The sequence below is a fragment of the Gymnodraco acuticeps genome, unplaced genomic scaffold (assembly GCF_902827175.1).
Source record: "Gymnodraco acuticeps unplaced genomic scaffold, fGymAcu1.1, whole genome shotgun sequence".
Taxonomy (NCBI): Eukaryota; Metazoa; Chordata; class Actinopteri; order Perciformes; family Bathydraconidae; genus Gymnodraco; species Gymnodraco acuticeps.
In genome coordinates, this window is record NW_022991180.1 from 5146742 (window position 1) to 5162188 (window position 15447).

The window sequence follows — 15447 nt, forward strand, 5'->3', positions numbered from 1 at the left end:
AATTCCGGCTCTTCTTGGTGAGCCGGATCATTTGGCTCGGCTCACCAAGAAGAGCCGGCTCTTTCGGCTCCCAAACGGCTCTTCAGTTTACCACATATTATACCTTTTAATTAAATCAAATGTAGCCCTGTTTTGACTAATGAATGATGTATATGTGTACACATATATCACTTAAATTATTCAACACATCCTTTGAGTAGTAGTAGCAGTAGATCCTGCATTTTAGCCATGCCTCATTTCGCTCTATTTGCTCTTTCCAGCGCTGTTTTTGCAGGGGCTGATTCTGTGAGCTGCAGCTGACCACGCCTCCCTGCAGGAGAGGGGAGCGTGCTCTGAGATCAGCTGCTGGGCTGTCAGAAGAGGGGGAGAAAAAGAGATCTCCCTCCTCCGTGTTTTATTCTTATAGAAGTAAGAAGAGAAGTAACGGGGCAGAAACCCTCCTTTTTACGCAGCGGTCCAGACATCAAACCTGCGACACATATTCAGTGTGCAGTTACTTTGGCACCATTAGGGCATGGATATCTAGATACTTTCCGAGGTTTGACATCATGAATTGTGCTACTTTTAAAGCAAGCAACGATGTTTTCAAATCTGTAATCAAAAAGCTCCTCAAAAACACTATCGAAGCAGTTCCTGCCGTTGCTACGCTAGTTCAAAACGGTAACAACGGACTATTTTTCTTAGCGGATGCATGTCAATTTAAATCAATACAACTATTTTTTAAATCAATAAAATCATTTTCTAAATCCATAAAAGCATTTCAATTAATATTGGGAGTCATGTCGTTACTTTGTTGAGAATGTGGCCATAATAAGCGGAATGATGTGCACATTGTATAATGTGCCTTCATGCCGATCTAGATCCCTCCGCAAAAACAAAAACAAAAACCGGCTCGTTCGCGGGCGCGAGCCGGCTCCCGTCGTTCACTTAAAAGAGCCGGCTCTTTGAGCCGGCTCGTTCGCGACCGACACATCACTACTGTCCTCATCCAAGCTAAACCTAATATTTATTGAGAAGGGTGCTCTGTCAACGGAAAAAGAAACAAACAAGCAGCCGCTGCTCTAAAGAATTAGTTTGCAAGCTCTTTTTTGTTTTTTGTATTTCTTCTATTATACCTCTGGCTCTCATTCATTTTACAGTGAGTATTGACGACTGCACCTCCCGTAAATCCAATGTATCTGCTTTCGAGCATAAATCTCAACGCATGCTGTTCACAGATATGTTCTGACAGCAGCGACTTCATGTTCCCTTCCTGCTTTGCATCTATTCATTATTCCTTTCTTATTCTCTCGTCGCTCCACAAAAAAGTAATATTCCTTTCCATTTCATAGAAAATTGTCAGTTAATGGATGAGAGAGGTAGGTGTCTGCCTTCACGCCTTTCTCTTTGTCTCTTTTGATGCAGATGAAGGGGAAATGCAATGCATCTTTCTGCATCACACCCATGATGGATTCTGTGTCAGGACTCTGCAGGTGGTGGTCTGCAGCTCTGTTGTTGTCCAACACCAGATTTCTCACAGTTTCACGAACATAACCCACATTTGATTTATTCCCCCTCTGTCTCATCTTCCCTTTTTCTCACTCATGACATCTGGAATAGCTGAAAGCAATATTCCATGTGTGCATGTTAGTTTCTCAGATTATCAAAAAGCTGTTTGCATCTGAATTGTACATGCCCCTGGTTTCTGTGTTATGTTGCCATCAAATTACATCGGCTTATCCACTATATCGGTGATCCCGTCATCCTCGGGCAGAGCAGCACGTGTGGAGCAGGAGGAAGCTAAATCATACTGACGGATTTAATGACCAATGATGCCTAACAGAGGGAGACGTTCCTAACTGTGTCGTTCCCTCATAGCCAACAAATCAATGCCAGCCTGCCCTCAAAATGTCAAGCGACAGCCAACCCTATAGGGTTTTAAAGACAGACCAGGATGAGGCTATTTCCTAAATGGCTTTAGCGGGGAAGGGTTGTTTTAACCTGGATGGGTGCCATACATCAGAGCTCTCCCACAGACTGGAGAATGGCTGTGAGTTACATCCCAGAAATATGTGCTGAAAAGTGGACTATGCACCCGTGTGTGAACTTCTACGTGTTTCAGAGTGCTCAGGGCAGGTTTAACTCTCCTATCTGCAAGTTTGTTTAGACACACATTCTAATCTTTCTAATTAATTTTGTCTGAAGCAGCGGTTTGACCAGAAATCTAATTCAGGTCATTTGATTCTGCCTCTAATTATTTATTGAGTTCCCTCTTCCCAGAACAAAAAAAGCATTAGTCCCTCAGAAAAACTGTTGATATGCAGAGAAGAGACAAAGAGAGAGCAATTCATCAAAGATTTGTAAACAGTCCTCTTGATTCTCTCCCTTATGGGACTTATTTTTGCTTTTAGCTTTTTTTTTTTTAGCTTCTTTTTTTTTGAAAGCCAATGAGCAGCCAGCCAATTTAACAACTGATCACTCGACTTTAACTTTGTGGATTCTTTCACAGACTGTTTTTCCTTAAATTTAATTATAAGAGGTGTTTTTTTTAACTCAGCTTTTAACGAGAAATGTGTTGCTATTCTGAAACTCACGTTTTCTTTCTGATGTTGGAAGGAAAGGTTGGTTTTGACAAGGACTCATTTTCTTTTGGCAATAGGGAGCGGACAATATGACAGAGGGAAATGTTGTTAAGCACATTTTGTTAATAGCCTTGCTTTCCTTTGTTGTATTTAACAATTGACTCAATGCTTTGTGATTTCATGTTCCTACTTAAAGAGTACTTGTGACTTCCACAGTGTTTCCACCTATTGAATGTTTCTTGTAAAAATCCTCTAACCTAACACAGTTTTTTTTAAATGTATCCAGGTAGACGATTGCATCCGAGTGTTGGCACAGCTAGAAGTGTTCTGGCGACGGAGGAATTAGTGTCGGCTCTGGTCCATATATGACTGACAGATTTGGCCATGTTTTTGGGGGGTGTGGACTTTGGCTAATTTAGGCTGAGAAACTGTTAATGTAAGCAGCAATCAAGCTAGTTCTGGGCAAGTGTCAACTCATGGCATTAGCCCAAGTTTGGCTGTTTCCAGCAGGCCACTCATCACAAATCTTTGAGACCAGTAGTACTGAATATAGGCCACTGTTGATTTTGGCTAAACAAGTCACTTTACACTAAACATACATCCGGATGTGCCTATTACTCCCATGCATCTTTTTTTCCCTTCTTATGAAAATGTAGCTTTCATCTAAACCTTCTATGTATTACTTTAATTATTGTTTAAGCTCAACAACTAATTTGAAAAGGAAAAGATCATGGTTTAGGTTAATATGACCCACTGGTTGAGGTTTTGGGAACTATTGTCACGGCTAAAAGAAATCAATGGCACTGTCAGTAGGAAATGGAAAGCGAACAGCAGTCCTGTGTCAAAATCCAACATTTACCCATCCAATCAATCCGAACAAAGTTTTCTGAAAATTGCAGGGCCTCAAAGAAAACCCTTTTCCAGCTTCAGTCTGTCCCAAAAACTTCAGTATGAGGAAGACATGGTAGTGCAGTCTTCACTCAGGTGGAAGGAAGCCATGACAAACATTTCAGAGCTGAGCTGCAGTCAGTATCCTGCTGACATCAAAGACGTGGTATGTATGTACTGCTGCCCCATTTCAATACCCACACAACTCCTTAAAACTATTTTTACTCCCTGCAGTCATACATCAGCTCAGCCTCTGAGTGATAGCTCTAATGACTGGTAAACATCTCCTGAACTACATCTCTCTATTTCTCTGCCAGCCTGGGTAATTTTCAGAGAAGCTTTATACTTTGGGGCTTTATATTATTCATGCTCAGGATTCATGTTTGTTAAAAAAAAACAAGTCATGAACAATGAGCAGTCTGTGTTCCACATGCTGCATTGTATTTAACTTTTGCAAGATGGAGTAAAAACTAAATTATTAAGACAAGACTCAAACTTCTATTTGTATCATACAGTGGACTTTTTTGTATCTTCTTTTCTTAGCACCATAAGTGGCCTCTCTAATTTTGAAATACAATATTGTTTCAGAAGAAAACAGACCTATTGTATGTTGTTTTTGTTTGTTTTATCTCCTAAAATGTGAGAATAAGTTTATCAAAATTACATTTACTGTAGTTTTTGTTCAACCTTTTTTTAAGCCCCATGCCCCTGGTACTGGGGGACTATGTTCAATCTGAATTTACTTTAAAATAAAAAGATTCTATATTGATTCTGACTTTTCTACATCCAATTCACAGGTTTATCATCGCTTTGAGAAAAAAGATGATTAATTTACCCTTTTTAGAAGTGAAGATATAGTCATTTGTTCTGGGAATGTCATTTTCGAGCCTGAGGCCTGAAAAACAGGCTCGGGGTTTAACTGGAGCATGCTTGATCCTCAAAAACAAAGTGGCAGCCCAACAACATTTTAACCACAGAGAATATAGCTTTGGTTCACAAGGGGGGGATTCTGTCAGGATGTATGTTTCGGTTTGTATCCTTCTTGTTTTGTCTTGGTACTACATGCACAGCCACACACACAACAAACTAAGACACAAAAATTAAAAATGATATCCTGCCTCGTGCTCTGCTCCAAAAATACAATACCCGATTATCACTGTCTCATTCATTCAGCAGATTAAGTTTGCTGCTGAACAATAATAACATCCTGTTTGGTTCATGTTTACAGCCTAAAGATAAAGCTGTATCCTCCTGGATGTAAGACTCATCTGTCTATCCCAAAACTTCCCTGTATTGTTCCATCGGAGCAGAATGATGGATCTAAAAAAAGACACACTCTGCATTTCCCAAATGTAAAATGCATAGCCAGAGATTTACAAAGGGCTGAATGAGAAGATACATGTCAAACTCGTCTGTACGTGGTATTTGTATTTTAGGTGTACAATCAAATGTTTAAAAAAAGCTCAGTCATTTACATACAAATGCATATAAACAACAACAAGGTAAACCCTACTGGTAACAACAAGCTTCTTGCACTGACTGTATCCTCGTGTAACATAAATGCACTCCAAACACACTCTAAAATCATGTTCAATGGACCAGACTGTGGCTTTACATCTGCAGCACTACATGGAAATAAGCATAATGACTTAAGACAGAATTGTAGGTTGTCTACTCACCCTCCTGTGTATTGTTAAGCTTGCTGTCAGTATATTCCTTCGCCGTGGACAGGCACCAGACGTGGAGAGCGAAGAGCACAAAGGCAAAGTTCTTCCGCCGCCTCCAGGTTCTCATGATGCCCGGGCTCAGTGAGGTGAAACCGGGGGAAAGCGCTCCGGTCACACCGCGTTATAAAAGCAGCACGACCAACACTTCAAACAGGTGACAGGTAGCGGCCAATGTAGTTCACTGTGGTGTGGCGGGGGCTAAACCTCCAGGAAGGTGTGGTAGTCTGTCACTCCAGGAAAGAAGCTGTCAAAAACTTTTCATTCCTACACCCACGTTTAAAGTGGAACAACCGGTGGGGAAAACGTACAAATACATGTGTTATTCCAATGTTGCTCATGTGGTAGAGGTATGGCAAGGAGCGAGAGAGGAGGCAGAATGAGAGGCTGTTGGAGCGGACTCGCCATCTCCTCAAGGACCGGAGCAGCCACTCTGCCATGTGCGCTTCAGGCTCCGCTGGGTCCTAGAGCCGGACCACACCAACGACTGAATGTAAACTATTTAGCCTAAAAAAATCACCAACTTTGCGCAAGCTAATTTTTTTTTTTTTTAATAAAACACAGACTAAGGTACGCCAAGAAGCTTTAGGTATGTACCTATCAAATTATGTAAAAATATTAGATGTTGACGTACAATATTTCCAGAGAGTACCTCAAGTTAGCTAGTTAAGCCAAAACACGTCTTTACCTTTACCGTTAGCATTAGCTGACAGCGTAGTCACGGCAATTCGTCCTTCACAAAGTGTAGACATAAACGTCTGTTTGATAAAAAAAAATAGCTTTAGAGATGCAGCCCACTGCTTGGCAGCAAGTAAAAAATGATGTGTAAAAAGCTAGAAACTCTAGTTAGCTAACTTATAGTTGTTTGCAGCCTGAAGTTTGTGAAGCGAACAGAGAACGGTTGTAGTGCATGCGTTTCGCCGTAGCCTTTGGCGGTGGCTAGCTAAATACTTCAAATTACAACTTTATTGAAAAGCAGTGCATTAACATGAGAAACAAAATACGTAGACCTACAGGAAAAATATATCAAATGCACAAATGGAAGAGAAAACTAAAATCGAACTTATTGACATCATTAAATACATTTGAACAATTAAACATTCATTTACAAATTATTTACAACATTACATACTGTATACATAATGTTAACAATCCCTACCATGAGGGATGCCTGCATTTCAAAATTAAATATAATTATTTATGTTGTTTAGTAGAACATTCAAGTTTGTGTGATCCAGGAAGCTATGTAAGGAACATATTTAGAAACTATGAGACACAATCATTTCCTTTCAGAAGCAGTTTTTTTAAATCAAATTTTACTCATGAACATTTTTTGTCAATGTTGTTTTTCTTCTTCTTCTTTTTATACCTCAGAACTCAACTTTAAAACTAAAGATGCTCTATAACAAGGAAGGAAGGACATTTCCAAAAACATAGCACTTCCCCATGTGATCACCTGCTTTGACTATGCTTCTTCTCTTGGTATGCACTTTTCTGAACAAGGTAGTGTGCTGGACTTAAAATCAGGGGATAGGACTTTTGAGTCCCACTGCAGCATGTCGTTGTGTCCCTGGGCAAGACACTTCACCCCAAATTGCACCTGTGGGGATTTTCCACAGTACTGAATAAGTTGCTTTGGATAAAATCGTCTAACAAATTACATGTAATGTAATGGACATCATGATGAGTTGTGCAGAATATAATATATGCATGTACGCTGATGGTATTACAAGTTGACATTTGAAAAATTGGTAAGCTTCTAACCTGTTGAACCCTCAGTTCCCAATTTAGTTTATTTCTAAAATGCCTGTACAAAGTGTGTTTGTTTTGGTTGAGGTTTGTTATCTTGAGATATAATAAAGACCTTCATGATTCAATTTCAGTGTGAGAATATTGTATGTGAAAAATATTCAGTCCATCAAAATAGGAAGTTGTCCTTCACTTTAAAATACCCCTGGGATGAGGATGGCTCATCCTTCAATCTTTAAAAAATATTTGATTAGCCAGAGCTGACTTTAAGTTATATGCCAGAGTCTGGTGTCCATCCTAACTTTCTCTTTGAAAAGGATATATTAAATGTGTTCCCCTCTGCTTTCTGTTGTAACTTTTGAGTTGATTCTGTTTTGGATGACACCTCCATCTCCTCCTCCCTCTTGCTCACCATTTTCTTTAGTGATAAGACAACTTTCAAGGCACATTTATCTTAGATGTTAAAGATTAAAATAAATATAACGGAGACACTGCTGGAAACGATGGCAATGACGCCAAACTAACCCTAACCCAGAAAAGATGGGTGCCAATGAAATGACTAATGGCAAACCACTCTTTGTCAGTGTTTCTGCTTCACTGTACACAATTAGCCCTATACATCTCATCTAGTGTATCCTTTCTAAGACAGACATATCAGCTGTTCCTTCAGGGCATGCAAGTCAGTCAAGGCTAAGCAAAGGGCCTCAGAGTACACAGTCCACATTATGCGGAGATAGCAATGTGACATGCAGACACATGATGCCTCAGAGAGCGGGAGGCAGACTGACAGGAGCCCTTCTCCTCGTATACAGCTGCCTGTCAGTCTCTGCTCATCGTCCAGAACCAGCCCACATGGCAGCAGAGCACTTGATTACTATTTTAAATTGTCTTGCTGGTCATGCAGCCATCAGTCATGTCAGTGGAAACTGACTTTGCTGATAGATTGATACTGTTTAATACATAATGTTCCTTCCTTGCTATGGGCCCAAATCGATCCATCTGTTAAAAACTGCAATTACATTACACACTTGTATAATGTATACAGTATCCTTTGTTTACATTTTGTCAGTAGCAAGTTAATTGTGTTTTTCTAACTTATTATTGCTATTATATAGTCTTTAGATACTGTATATCTTTCTACTGCTGATACGTTACTAACTGTTTTTCAATGTGTTGTTTTCATAGTAGAAGAGATTGAACTAAAGTAGCTAAAAGTAAAGTATGACATTAAACCTTGCATTTTGTTTGGTTTTTAAACACGGTCAGTATTTACTCTTAAGAAGTCAACTTCAGATACAGCATGCATTAATACAGCGCGGTGGTCTGAGACCTGCAGCACATGTCCTTCCCCTGTTCCCTCCTTAGCCCAGCAGGCTCAGTTCCACAGAGATGTCAGTCACCTTTACGGGCTATATGCGGACTGCAGTCACAGGCTGTGCTCAGTAGTCGCCTCTCTTATTACAATGTCATCTCTGGTTTGGAGCTCTATGACAAAAGCTCCCTTTCACCAGCGTAGCGAGTCTCCTGACTTCGATTAGCTTGGAATTCCAGTGTTCCGGATGGGAGGATCCACAGGCCTCGAGGCAGACGTGAAGCCAATGACGCAACATGGTTGACCCCTCTCCAACTTTACACACCCAGAGCACCGTACCAATGATAGTCAAGGTGCTGGGCTCCAAGCAGAATCTTAATTTCCTGGAAAATAACACTATGCCTACACAGAATGTCCTTGGAATGCTTTTATTTCATTCTTGAGATACATTAGAGCAACATGATATCGTAGATAAGGAATACAAACAGTAGAAAGGGTATGAGCCAAGATTTGCCTCTATTGCTTTTAATCATTGGGCATTCATTTAAACAGTAAAGAAAGGTATAATTGCATTTTTTCAACATATAAAACTGTAAACCTAATTCTCATTTGTGTGTGTTGGTGTCAGAAGTTTAGGTTTTGTCAATGTCTGCACACAACAACAATTGTTATTTATATTGAACATCATATACAATTTGTATATACAGAATACCATACAGTTTAATATGGGTAAGAAAATGCTTATTTGTCCTTGCCATTGTGGCATAGATTGAATTGTGTCTTCTCTGGAACATATCAAATAAGATTACACAGTTGGAAAATAATGAAAAATTACTCAAAATGTGTGTTTTTGTCACCGTCATAACTTCATCGTCTTGTTCTGCAAAATCCAATTTGTGTTTCTGATTTTGTATTCATTCTAACTGTTAAGCAGTCAGGATAGAATAAGTAAAGATTGAACATGATATTTAATATATATCAAGCCTTAATAAAATGAATATATGCCAAGGCATGGAAATGATTTGCATAGAAGATTGACTGAATTAAATACATTCCTATTTAATTTACATCAGAGCCAGAATGGTCAGTGAATTAACACAGTTTCACCTCCTGGTTTCTCTAATTTATCTTTGCAGTATCTGGTCCAGAAGTCTCTGCAAAAAAATTGAAAAACAATGTAATCAATAACTTTCCAAAAATGTATCTGCTTTCAGACCTGCTTTCCCCCAGTCTCTTAAGGGCAGCTCTGCATCAAACAGGAAAGGATGGAATCATTCTAGTTTGCTATCTGTCCAAATACACTGCTATTCATTCACCCTCCTCTCACAGCACAACCCAACAGTAGGAATTTCATTTCAGCCAGCGTTTAAAACCACCCACCCTATACCTCTCTCACTATCAGACCCCTGTGTGACTCTATTCTGGGCTCAACCTGTCTCCCTGCTGCAGACTTTCTGACAAGAATGACGCCTGTGAAGCACACACACGACTTGGCGTTTATCGTGGTGGAACACACTTCTTTTTTCCCCCCAATCTCACTGCGGGTGTGCCCGGCTAATAGCTTCATTTGAGAGGTGGCAAGGTCACGCTGGCATGGTTGCAGTCGGCTCCATTTCCTTGAGAAATACAAAATGTTCTCTCACAGAGCCATTTGACGTCACACTGTGCCCTATAATTGCTGGTTGTGTCAGTAAACCACAGAGTTGATTTACTGTCGTACAGTGTTTAAAATGAGTGTTGTTGGAGGTCCCGAGGCAAAACGGTTCCCAGTTTATGTAAGGGTTGGCAAAACGAGAGAGAAGACAATCATTTTGAGATTACCCTGAAAAACATATTGGTAAAAAACACACACACACACACTTTCTCTCTCAAACCTGAAGCTGCCATGATAGTGTAATTATCTGTAAACGATTGGAGACATCTCTTCACACTTTTACCATCTCACCTGACAGCAAATATATTGTTTGGGATAAGGGTATTATGGGAGATGAGTGATGGCTCACCCACATGTGAAGCTGAAGAATTGATTTGTCTGATGCTTCATGTCCTAAATATATATCACTAATTTGCCACATGCCCCTCATTGTGAGGATGTGGATTCTGCCTCTTATAGTTAAGCAAGTCCTAGGCATTACGTCAGCAGGGTCTAAAATCCGTTACATTTAATTAAGTTATGTGTTTTTAATGTACAGTGAAAGCCAAGACCACAGCGTAGCATAATGACTGAAATGGGTTTAGTTGTGATGAAGTAAGGGTTTCAATTTGGCATGAATTATTAGGAGGTTCTCTAGGGTTTTCTAATCTGATTTTGAAGAAAACACTAAACCTGAAAAGTCAGAAATAACTGCATGTTATATATATATAAGGAAAAGTAATGGACATAAATATTAAATGTGCATTTTGTAATGTTTAATTTGTAGTTTGACCAATGACCATGGATCTGACTTTTGCAGTCAAACAGTGCCCTCTGTTGGATGATTTTCAAACTATGAGTCATTTTATCCAGTCTTCATTCATACTCATGTATACATTCATTATTACAACTCAAAAACTAAATCACTATGAAACCTTTGTTCAAACCAACATAAAGCCTAATACTGATTTGTTATATTTAGGCGTGATAATGTTGAACAATTTAGTTTTAATCTAGTTTTAAATTATGTTATTTTGTATTTTAATATTTTACTGTTTCATTTTTCATGTCTTGTCTGTCCCGTATGCTCTTCTTTATATGTTGGATTGATGTGTTTTGTATAAATATCAAATCAGAAACATATGACGACACACTAGGTACGTTAAGATATTGTTGCATTAAAATATACTGTGCAGACTTCTACTTTGAACATTTCTTATCCCTACCCACATTAATAAGATGTCTATGTAGTGCACATTCTGGGTTACTGAGTGTGACTTAAATACAGTGAAAACATTTTACAGCTCCATAGAAAATCTCCTCATCAACACTATTTCTTAAAAAAAAATCATTCAACTTGAAAATGAGACTCTGCTCCATATCTTCAGAAACACATTTCAAGCAAGTGTTACAGTGTCAGTTTTGGGGATTTTAAGGTAATTTTGTTGCAGTACTGTTTATGTTTTTTATTTCTCTGAATGAGAATTGTAGAATCGGACACATTTTATGTTTTGGGTTAATTTTGTAACACATTTAAACCCCAACTCTACCTTTTTAAAGATGTCCGCTCGCAATCTGTTGGTTTGTGATATGGTCCTCTTCTTCTCCTCCTCTTTTTTCTTTGTCACCTCTGGTAGCTTTTTGTAAATCCTACAGACACACAAAAAGGTAAATTCATACAGGACAGGGGAATATGCTATCAGAAGTCTGAAGGTGGTTGAGCTATGCCAACAGATTGGCTACAGACAAAGTATTATCTAGTGAGACCACAGCCGGCACAAACCTGGATCCACTGATAAACAGGTCTCACACAGACTCCTTTTTCACTCCCACAACTCCAGCCAATTTGTTAGGAGATCCTCCAAGTCAGATAGTGTCTCTTTAAAAAAAAATTACAATGGGCAGCCATCATCTGATCAGGTGTGCCTTTCCAGATAAGTCCAGAAAAAAGGGGGAAAGAGATAAGGTATACAGAGGCTAGTTCATATCTCCTGTCAAGACATTTGGGCATCAAAAAACTATTGTTTCCATATACAGAGTGAGAGTGTGTTAGTGTGCGCTGTGTTTGCGCATGGCAGATATGACAAACGAGCTTTGGAAGGATTGTGCTAAATAAAGAAAACAAAGAGAGACGGAGTGACATCGTCTGACGTGGGTTTAGTCTGGAGAACTCACCGTCTGGACCTCAGCTGCATCTCTCTGCCTGATATAGACCTCTCTCTAGGCTTGAAAAGGTTATCTAGGACACACACACACACACACACACACACACACACACACACACACACACACACACACACACACACACACACACACACACACACACACACACACACACACACACACCAAATAAGAATTAATATGTAAATGAAGCTTGAATAATATGTTAATGAGCACTGAGGACTGTCTGATCCCTCTTATTCAGACACCTTTGAGCATTAGCACCCCCCTCCACACACACACAAACACATGAAGACGTATCCATTTCACAACCATCAATAGCCAGTGGTATTAAATGTGAGTTTTCTGTCTCTCACAGATTGAGCTGCAGTGAGTTTTGCTGCTTAGGTTAACAGGATCCAGACTCTTTGTTCATAATTAGACTTCAGACTTCAGTCAGACATCAGCGTGAGCGTTTCAAGGCTCTTCTTTCCATGACTCCTCCATGACCTTCCAAAACTTTCAGTTATCTGAAATGTGTTATGCCCCCCTACTTTAATAATATTTTACTCAAGCGTTAAGCGGTCAGGAGTCGGGTTGGATTTCCTGCAAAGAAGATTGCTGTGAAAAACAATCTGCTGTGATGAATGTGTACAAAAAGGGTTCATAACCAAAAAAGCATTTAATAAAATTCAGAGAGACTATGTAGATAATCAATTCCATATCAGGCTTTTAAAATCACATATTTTCTCAAAGACAGAGAATCAAACATTTAAGTTAAAACTAATGTAGGAAATGTTGGATGTGCTGTGCATTCATTTCAACTGAACAAAAGCCTTGTTAGAGTTTATAAGTCTGACAGCTTCAGGCTGAGAAGAAGAAAAATACTCTTGTGTGTTTACTCTTAATATATAATACCCTGCACATAAACTATTTTGACAAACGCCGATTTAGACTCGACATGTAATTATTCCTCTACGTGGGTCCCTATTGTCAGTTTGAGGTCACTTTTGTTATTATTTGTAAAAGTATGTGTATGCTGTTTCCTATATGAAAAACACTTTGTTGTTGTATTTTCACCTTTTTCCATTCCTGGTATGATATAAAAGTTGGAACAAAGAGAAAACAAAACCCCACATTTTAGACACCTCTAGTCTCAACTTGTGTATTCCCTGCATACAGAGCCTTAGAGAAATCAAATGCTGTAACTGATGTGCAATACTAGGTAATAGCCAGCAGAGAGCAAAGTTGGATAATTGTCATGACTCTAGTCTAGAAGGAGAACAATATACTGTAAAAAAGCAGCTATTTTTCGAGGCCAGCTGAGGTTATTGATTGTATTGTGATTTTTTTGAGAGAAACTCCATGGTTCCCTTAAAAAGCCAGCATGATTCGACATGACCACCAGCTACTTATTTACTTATTTCCCAGTGTAATCTATTCAGCAAAGAAAGTCATATAAAAACACATATAAAGTAGCTTTCCTTGCCACATTTCAAGGATTCGATGAATGTGTAAAAGCCCTACAGAAGCGAGGTAGCGACCGATGAAACATCGTAACAGATCGGTGTCGAAGAGGAGGACTAGCTCTGGACTGACTCTTGGGAGAGAGCTAGACTGTGAATTGCTGGGTGACATCCCTATAGGTTGAATGCCACACTTACTCCTCCACAACTCCCATGATCTTCTATCATATGATCTATCCTGATTGTTTGTAGAGATATGAAATTGTACTTTTGTTTTTCCAGGCTCCAGGCAGAGTTATTCAGCTGCACTTACCACTAAGTGGATCCGGTGTGGTGCAGTTTCTCTTCTGTTTGTCTCGTTCCTCCCTGAGGCCCTGCACCACGTCTGGATTGGAGTCCTGCAGCAATCTCCTTTTTGAAACCCTCCGCTCTAACCTCCTCACCCGACCTTGAGATCGGCTGATGAAGTCTGGCCTGAAGAGCTCCAAAGCCTCCTAACACAGGGAGAGGGAAACCTACAGTAAGCTGCTTGCTATTGTGAAGAACACAGAACAACTCATAGACATTAATCCTGTGGAAAGAGAAAGACAAATCTTTATTGAATCTGAACATTTCCCTAATCTATTCCTTAACCTTGCAGAATCCTCTTCACGGCCTTGTAAAAGCTAAGAGGTAGAGGCAGCGTTATACAATTATGCTCAGCTTTACTGGGGATAAAGGTAAGAGGGCTTTACTCACAGGGGGAATATGAATACTTTACAGACCTCAGTGGATCACTCAACGCTGGAATATAACTTGTTACATCAACTGTGTAATAATTACAATTAAATTAAAATAGGAAAGAGGTGGAAGAAAAAATGAAAAATCTTGTAATTATCAAATATTGTTTTTTCATTCCCCTTCTACTTGGCAGTGGCTGTGTCAAAAACCAACTAAAATAAAAAATCCCTCCAAGTTTAAAATTCAACCCCTCAAGAGATGCCACTTCCGTTCGGATAATGTTTAATCCAAGAGTAAACGCATTAGGATTCTCTGTGTGGTAAACCTGAATTGAAATAGTCTGAAGCACCATTCCTGAGGGTTTCAAGGTTCCATATGGCAGATTCACTTTTCCACATCTGATCATAAACCTTGTGTGGTTGCAATGTGTAGAATACTAAACATAATTTCATGGTATTTTCTTGACTCCATAAATGACCTTTAGGTTATCATTCTTGGTTGTGTACTTTGTGAAACCATTTCATGTAGTACACTGAACAAAAATATAAATGCAACACTTTTGTTTTTGCTCCCATTTTTCATGAGATGAACTCAAAGATCTAAAACATTTTCTATATACACAAAATAACCATTTCTCTCAAATATTGTTCACAAATCTGAAAAAATCTGTGATAGTGAGCACTTCTCCTTTGCCGAGATAATCCATCCCACCTCACAGGTGTGGCATATCAAGATGCTGATTAGACAGCATGATTATTGCACAGGTGTGCCTTAGGCTAGTCACAATAAAAGGCCACTCTAAAAATGTTCAGTTTTATCACACAGCACAATGCCACAGATGTCGCAAGTTTTGAGGGAGCGTGCAATTGGCATGCTGACAGCAGGAATGTCCACCAGAGCTGTTGCCCGTGAATTGAATGTTCATTTCTCTACCATAAGCCGTCTCCAAAGGCGTTTCAGAGAATTTGGCAGTACATCCAACCGGCCTCACAACCGCAGACCACGTGTAACCATCACCTCCAAGATCGTCTGAGACCAGCCACTCGGACAGCTGCTGCAACAATCGGTTTGCATAACCAAAGAATTTCTGCACAAACTGTCAGAAACCGTCTCAGGGAAGCTCATCTGCATGCTCGTCGTCCTCATCGGGGTCTCGACCTGACTCCGGTTCGTCGCCGTAACCGACTTGAGTGGGCAAATGCTCACATTCGATGGCGTCTGGCACGTTGGAGAG

At 39.6% G+C, this 15447-nt stretch overlaps 1 protein-coding gene and 1 long non-coding RNA gene across 2 annotated transcripts in view; both read right to left on the reverse strand.

Moving 5' to 3' along the window:
- Nucleotides 1–6088, reverse strand: part of adam12 (ADAM metallopeptidase domain 12) — a 91641-nt gene extending 85553 nt beyond the window's left edge. The window contains exon 1 of the mRNA XM_034237681.1: nucleotides 5129–6088. Within this exon, the coding sequence (XP_034093572.1) occupies nucleotides 5129–5243 (115 nt within the window). The 5' untranslated portion in view covers nucleotides 5244–6088. The remainder of the gene's footprint in view (nucleotides 1–5128) is intronic.
- Nucleotides 6089–8731: 2643 nt separating this feature from the next.
- Nucleotides 8732–15447, reverse strand: part of LOC117560734 — an 8995-nt gene continuing 2279 nt past the window's right edge. The window contains exons 2-5 of the long non-coding RNA XR_004571231.1: nucleotides 13807–13987; nucleotides 12043–12106; nucleotides 11418–11517; nucleotides 8732–9388 (exon numbers count right to left, since the gene is read on the reverse strand). This is a non-coding gene — a long non-coding RNA (uncharacterized LOC117560734). The remainder of the gene's footprint in view (nucleotides 9389–11417; nucleotides 11518–12042; nucleotides 12107–13806; nucleotides 13988–15447) is intronic.